General features: G+C 51.9%; 1 protein-coding gene across 1 annotated transcript; it reads left to right on the top strand.

Annotated features, from left to right (window-relative positions):
• Positions 1-553: 553 nt before the first annotated feature.
• On the top strand, positions 554-6,431 carry LOC114036886 (guanylate kinase-like; the record flags this gene model as incomplete). The annotated part of the gene is made up of 4 exons (XM_027853603.1): positions 554-748; positions 2,071-2,155; positions 4,811-4,896; positions 5,287-6,431. Coding segments are annotated over 4 exons (402 nt in total), but the record flags the coding sequence as incomplete, so codon positions are not given.
• Positions 6,432-7,669: the final 1,238 nt, after the last annotated feature.

Here is a 7,669-nt window from a genome sequence, read left to right as displayed (position 1 = left end):
GTGTGTGTGTGTGTGTGTGTGTGTGTGTGTGTGTGTGTGTGTGTTGGGGAAGGGGAGAAGCAAATCAAAGATGTGCCTAGAATTACCTGTGATGTCCAAACACAAGGCATCTATGGAACATATCCTTTAAAAAGAGAGACAGACGATCTAGGTTCCCAGCCAGTTTCTGAAGCTCACTCACGGTGTGATGTTAGACAAGACATTTTACTGTTCAGTTTCCTCGTCCATGAATTGGGGATAGTAATCTTTGTCGTCACTTCCTTCACAGGGTTACAGTTCGAAAAGCATTTTGTGAACTTCAGAACTGTAGTCCTAGAGGAATGTAAATTAATAATAATGTTGTTGTTGAGAAGTCTTTGAAGTTAGTCGGCGTGCCGGCTGGTAGTATCCCCGTTTTAGAGATGATGGAACTGAGGCCCAGAGAGGCTATACCTTCTCCGAGGTTACAGGTTAGGGGGAAAGCAGGGTGGGGACTAGAAGATGAGTTCTCTGCGATGTCCCCCTCTGTCTCAGCCCAGGGTGGGCAGCCGCTGTGCTCTTCTGAAGTCGTTGACCAGAGCAGGCTTGGTTCCCGCAGTCTTCTGAACGGCTTCTCTGCCCTCTCTCCAGCAAAGCGGCGGTGCAGGCTGTGCAGGCGATGAACCAGATCTGCGTGTTGGACATAGACCTGCAGGGGGTGAGGAACATCAAGAAGACGGAGCTGCAGCCCATCTATATCTCCATCCAGGCGCCCTCCCTGGACATCTTGGTATGCTTCCTCCTGGGTGTTGGGGGGCCGAGCAGGGAGCCTTCGCCCAAGCGGCCCCCCCCAGCTGCTGGGCAGCTTGCCCAGTGAGAGGGACGTCATAGCCATGAGCCTAAGCATCTGCTCCCGGAGTGAACCTCCAGGCCCCAGGCTGGGCCTGCCCAGGAAGCTGCTCATTGATTTCTGGCGCTGCTTCCTGTCTGAAGATCTTGCCTCATTTTCTGGGTCTTGGGATCCCCAGGATGCTCCTCTCCATTCTTCATGATCCTGGCACTGGACCATTTCCCCTTCTCCTTCTCAGCTTTGCCCTTGGCTTTTTTCTGTCCTGCGGTTCCTTCTGTCAGCATTAGGTCCCATGGGGCAGCCAGCCTACGGTTCCCTCCAGTCCAGCATGACAAAGCAGAACATGGCTGGGGGACGAGGAGGGGAGGAAGGTTAGACTAGGGCTTCTCCACCCCCGGCACTGATGAATGAAAGGGTCCTTGTCCTTTAACATGAAGAGGACACCACAGAGGGAGGGCTGTCATCCCACCTGTCTCAGAGTCAGCAACCTGAACTGGGCCCTAGAAAAACAATCTGTTCTTTCCTGACCTGAAAAACCTACCCCTCTGCATCCCCTCTACTCACTGTCACCAGCTCAGATTGGAGCAGGGAGAATGATCTTGTGCAGGGTTCTTCTGTCAGGGATGGTCATAACGTGGCGTCGTGACTTTAGAGCTGGGGGGGACCTTCTAAGTCATCAAGGCCACCCCCTCATTTTGCAGAATAGAAAACTCAGCCACAGAGGGAAGGAGTGATTTGTGTTCGTGTTACCCATCTGGTAAGCTCCTGAGGCCAGATTTGAACGCAGCTCTTTTTGACTCTCCACCCAATATTCTATCCACTGTACCATGATGCCTGTTAGTTATCTTTCCCATTTTTTGGTTAGCTGCTTATCTGATAAATGTATTAATGGCTTCTTTGAAGTCATTGCTAGGGATGTCAAACAGAGCCTAGATTAGAGTTCAGGGCTTGTCACTAGAGATTTTCGTGCAAACCAATATCTCTCCAATTTTGCCACATTTAGTCATTTCAAGTTGTCAAAATTTCTCTTTGCCCTCCTGGTAAGACATGAGAGAGCATGAGCATTGAGCTCATCTTTGGGTTGGTCCAGCTGGGCCTCAGGCCTCTTCCTCCAGAGACTTTGTGCAGATACATGGGCCTTGTGGGTAAGACCCCAGCAGACCCAGTGTGAGAGAGCTCTGGTAAAGGACCCTGCTCAGCATCCTCTGAGTAATGAGGGCCAAGGTGGCACTGTGGTGATCAGGCCCTGGTGTGTGTTTCAGGAAAAGCGACTGCGCGACAGGAAGACTGAAACAGAGGAGAGCTTACAGAAGAGGCTGGCTGCCGCCGCCGCCGACATGGAAAGCAGTGAGTAGAGTGGGTGCAGAGAGGCTGCCCACGTGCCTCGTTCTCCTGCCCTGAGTCAGGGGCTCACTGTGACTACCGTCATTCACTTAGGACATCAATAGCAAACACTTTCTGGGTTTGGCTACCTAGGATGCCAAAGATACGACATTCCCTAGCTCTTGTTACCTGGGCGAACTCAGACATATCACTTTTAGCCCCCAGGCCACAGGCTCCTTTGCTATAAAATGAGGGGGTTGAACCACATAATCACTAAGGTTCTCCCGCTCTATGACTTCTAGCTTCCAGGGGGTCTTGGGGATGTAGAGAATTGGGACTCACAGCAGGGGAAGGACACAAGATCCAGAGGCAGCAGGATGTCTGGGAAGAACCTTGGTCTGGGGTATCAGCAGACCTGGATTCGAATTCTCACTCAGCTGCTTTACTTTCTTTCTGACCTTGGGCAAGTCACGAATGTTCTCTGAATCCTACTTTCCTTAGCAGTTAAATAGGGATGATCCCATTGACAATCCCTTTGACTAAAGGGCTGTTGGAAGGATGAGAGCTTGTTGAAAACCTTAGTGTCTCTAGAAATGTCAGCTGACATCATCCTAAAATAGAGCCGCCCTCATGGCTTAGATCTAGTTAGATGATGACTCTCAGAGCTCTAGAATGTTAGTGCACAGGAGGCACACGGTGTCCCGTGCAGACGGCCTGCTGCTGGGCCCATTGCTCGGGGAAGGTTCTCTGAAGGAGGTGGCAGCTGGGCCCAATCTGGAAGAGCGATAGACTGTCGGAGGCCGAGGACTCGGGGGTGGCAGTGGGGATGTGGTCAGGGCAGGGCAAGGCGCTCCTCTCCTTTTGGCTGTACCGGAGGAGATGAGGACAAGCCTCAGGGGAGCCGGGGAGCTGCTGGCCTCCACGTGGCAGGTGTGGATGTGTGGGGAGTGTGCTGGAGGGAGGCCCAGGATGTGGCTCTGAGTTGGAGGTCAGCCACCTGGCACTCGTGCTGCTCCCTGAGCCTCGTCTTCCTCATTTATAAACAAAGGGTCTGAACTGAATGATTCATCAGGCCCTTCTGGCTCTGGATCCTGTGACTCTGAACCCAGGATCTTTGTGAGACCCAGTCATAGCAACAGTTCCATTTTCTATAGCACTTGTCGGTTTATAGCATCATCACTGGAGCGTAGGCCCCTGAGGGGTGGTGCTTTGGTTTGGTTTGGTTTGGTTTTGCCATGGCAACCATTAAGATGTAGAGGAGGTCCTCCCAAGGCCTGCATCAGTGAAGAGCACCCACACCAAAAAAATCCTCCATCTTTGGAGTGTTGAAGTATTTTCAATTTACAAAGAACCTTCCTCCCAAGCCCTGGGAGGCAAGTAGTAGTAATTTAATTCCACAAGCATTTATTAAGTGTCTGCTGTATACCAGGCACCAAGAATACAAAGACTGAAATAAAACCATCCCTGCCCTCAAAGAGTTGATATTCTATCAACTCAAGAGAAGCAGTATGTACATTGAAAATTAAATGGAAAATAGAGAGCAGTTACATGAGAGGGGTCACAAGTCGAATGTGAAGGGTAGTTTGTTAACAATAGAATAGGGAGTGTAGAGGGCCCGGTGGAGTGGGGACCGACCCGGATGGGAGAGGAAGGCTAGAGAAGGGAGCTTCATCCTGGGCTGAGGATGGAGCCCTAAGGAATTGGACGATCAGCCCTTTCATGCTAGCAATGGCCGTGCTAATTTGATAGTGGATGGGGGGGGGATGTGAGGGGTGAGGAGGCATGCATGTGATGGCAAGGTAGATAATTCAATTCAGAAAACCTTGATTAAACATTGACCTGGTGCAAAGCAGTATGCTCGTCTCTGGGATACAAAGTGAAGCCCTTCTGGGGCAATATAGCACGCATGCAAAATATAAAAGGTGCAGAGTTTTACAGAATAACTCCATGAGGGAGAGAAGAAAACGCTCAATGCCCAGGGGAAGGGCATACGGCCTGGTGTTGCAGGTAGCGTCTAAGCTGGGCCTTGAGGAGAGCCAGGGACTCTTAAGATGCCAAGCCAGGAGAGACCGTGGCCTGGACATGGGCAGCACTGAGACCGCTGCCAGGAAACCGGAAATAGAGAGTCCTGTACGGGAACAGCTGGCAGGCCCGAGGAGCTGAAATGGAGCGTGCACAAGGGGGAGTAATAGGAAATCAGATTAGAAAGATAGGTGGCCGCCAGGGAGATGAATTAGAAGGCTATTGGATTAGACCATGTGAAAGGTAACGATTATAGTTATATAATGTTATAATACATATTATAAACACTGACTTACATTTATTTAGCAAAGTTCTTTCCTTACAACAACCCTATGAGGTAAAGAGGGGTGGTGATATTATCTTCGTTTTCCAGCCAAGGAAATTGAGACAGAGAGGGTGGGTGACTTGGCTCAGAGATGCTCAACTACTGAATATCAGAGATGAGTTGATCCTAGTTCTTCCTATAGTACATTAGGGCTCTTTTTCACACACACTGGATAATCCCAGTGGCCCTTCTGGCCATAGCTTATTTGGGAGCAGCTCAGACAAGATGGTGGCCTCCCTTGGAAAGAGAGGGGAGGGCAGTCTCCTGAGAGAGCCTGGGCCACAGACCCACTTCTAACGCTGTCCCTGGGCCTCTCCCTCTTGTGCTTCCAGGCCAGGAGCCTGACCTGTTCGACACGATCATTATCAATGACGACTTGGATGAGGCTTATTCGATGCTGACGAAGGTCCTGGCTGAGGTGAGGCGCTCGGCCCCCTTGTCTTCCCTTCTCCTGGCCGGAGGCCCCGAGGTCTGGAGCAGGCCAGGCACCTGGTAGAACTTAGGGCAGTGCCCTTTTATGGCCCCTTGGGGTTTGGATCTTTGCCGACTGAGGGCCGTCGGGCCACTCACTACCTTTCTCTTAGTCTCAGTGTCTCTGCTGCCCAGTGAAGGACTTGAATGAGGAGATCTCTCTGCAGTCCCTCAGATGTTCTGTGGGGCTCCCACGCAGGGAGGGAATTCAGCAGTGCCCCCTTTGGCCCAGGGGTAGAGGCGGGCAGCAGCTCTTTGGCCCCAGCTGTTCTCTAAGTTCCCCAGCTGCCTGTGGCACGTTTTCTGGCCCCAACCCGAGCCTTCTCTTTCCCTGTAGGAAATCAAGAAGGCCCAGCAATCCAGCAACTCATGAAAGGAAACCAGAGGCCATCCCACTGCCCTCCCCCCACCCCTTTACATTCCAAGAGACACATTCCCTTTCATCTGACCCCTCCCTGGTCCAAGCCACAGAAGAGCCTGTGTGTGCATCAGCTGGAGCCTTGGGCATCTTGGGCCAGGGCACAGGTGGGTCACTGTGCATTTTGGACCCCACATCTTCTCCCACCATCAAGACCCCAGGGGCATCCTCAGAGCACCCTCCAAGACCCATCTGGGGAGAGACCCCGTGTCCCCAAGGCTCCACCACCTATTGGCTAAGGCTGGGAACCGCTAGGCCAGGTTGGTGATGAGCAGCTAGCCCTACAGTGACCTTTGGACCAGGGAGAGGGCATACAGACTCTACAGAGAAAGGAGACTCCCAGGGGCTGCTGACCATCTCAGCCCTGGCTCTTTGGGTTCCCATGTACGCCTACCACAAGCCTGACCATGTCAGTCAGCACCACAAGGCTCCTTGAATTGGAGAAAAGAATTCTGCTGTCCTTTGATTTCCACAGTGGGTTCTCTGGGGAGTCTGTCCACTCAAGCTCCTCCAGAGAGGGGAGGGCCTGCCTTGTATTTGGCAGCAAAGGCAGCTGGGCAGTAGCCAGCTCACACCACTGCCATGGCCGCCAGGTTCTGGAAAACATCCCCTGAGCGGTAATTCACCCTGGACTGCCAGCCTGACTCTCCAGCTTGGAGGGTACAGTGGGTTTATGAACAGTTTGGAATTTGGAAAAGCATCCTGGGGACCATTGGGCTCACCCCACCCCACATACCCACACATCTGCCCTCACACCTCAGATCCTTGGACTCATTTCCTGACTCCTATTAACCCATGGTGGAGGGGGGATTCATTACCTGCCCCATCCCTCCCCACCACCTCCTCCTCACCCACCCCCCAATCCTCTCCACCCCCCAGCAGACTAGAGCAGCCTGGACTCTTTTGAGCAGTACAGCCAGGTCATGGCCATGCATCCAGAGGTGACCTAAGAGCAGTCACGATGCTTTGTGTCCCTGGTTCCTCATCACTCCAGTCTCTGTGAGCCCTAGATTGTCCTTCTCTGAGCCCAGAACCCAGCTTGTAATAAAATACATTTTATTTTAGAAAGGCCTCCTGTCTTTTCCTGGAAAGTGAGCTTGGGGAATCTAGCCACGTTTAGAGGCCCCTCCTAATCTGCCTGTTTTCATTGCTCTGGGAATTCATCCTACAGCAGGGAGGGGGGTGCCTGGCTTGTAGGCAAGTGAAGGGAGGTAGAAACCCCTGACCCCAAACCCTTTCTTCCCACCACCCTGGGTGGGGTAGGCTTCCTCTTGGCCTCAGTGATTTGGTCTGCTTTCTTAAAACTCCAGAGGAATCCTGAGCACCCATCTCCCCGACAAAGAAACAGGCCCTCCCAGCCTAGCACCCACACATGCGCTAGGCCCCATAGTAAGCCTACCCCTTCATTACGCAGGACCCCAAGATGGTGCCAGGGAAATCTGACTGCAGAAGGAGCAGCTCAAGGCCTTCATACCCCCTTGCCTGCCCCTACAGTCTCCCTGTGGATATATGACACACAGAAGGGTCTGAGGGCAGGACCTCAAGGAGGAAAGACTTCTTTCTAGAGCAGGATGGGTGGACACTTCCTCCCTGTCTGGAGGGCCAGGTCCCAGCTGCTCCCTCCCACCCCCCAACTCGGGATCCTAGGAAGTAAGGATCAGGCTACCTTAAGTCAAGGCCAGGAATCTTATAAGATTAGCCCATTTTGGAATCTGAGAGAAAAGTTTGTCTTAAGTCTATACCTTTCACCCCCTGATAATGTTCCAGGAGAATGTGTCCTTGGCATCTTCCTTGCCCTCTCTCTAGGGGACAGTGAGTCTCTACTGAGAACTCCCTGTGTGTCCTGGTCTGCTGGGCTTTGTTGTGGGTATGGGCAAAGACCCGAGCTGCTGCCCAACCCCACATTTGGGATCCTGCGATGTCACTAGACCCACAACGTCACACTAACAATGTCTTTCTGGGATAATGTATGGCCATGAGACAGGAGGCCATGGTATCCAAAAAATTAAAAGGTAGAGGTCACTCAGGTCAATGAAGAGGCATGGGTGGGCATGAGCAGGCTGAAATAGATTATTGATGAAGAATTACACATGTGAATTCAATCAACGTTTATGAAGCACCTGCTGTGTTCATGGCAGGTGGTGAAGGGGATAGAATTCCAGGCCTGCAGTCAGGAAGACTCATCTTTGTGAGTTCAAATCTGACTTCAGACACTTACTAGCTATATGACCTTGGGCAAGTCGCTTAATCCTGTTTGTCTCAGTTTCCTCATCTTTAAAATGAGCTGGAGAAGGAAATGGCA

Source organism: Vombatus ursinus, unplaced genomic scaffold, assembly GCF_900497805.2.
Source record: "Vombatus ursinus unplaced genomic scaffold, bare-nosed wombat genome assembly UNPS02010191.1, whole genome shotgun sequence".
NCBI lineage: Eukaryota > Metazoa > Chordata > Mammalia > Diprotodontia > Vombatidae > Vombatus > Vombatus ursinus.
This window is presented reverse-complemented; position numbering and strand designations above follow the sequence as displayed.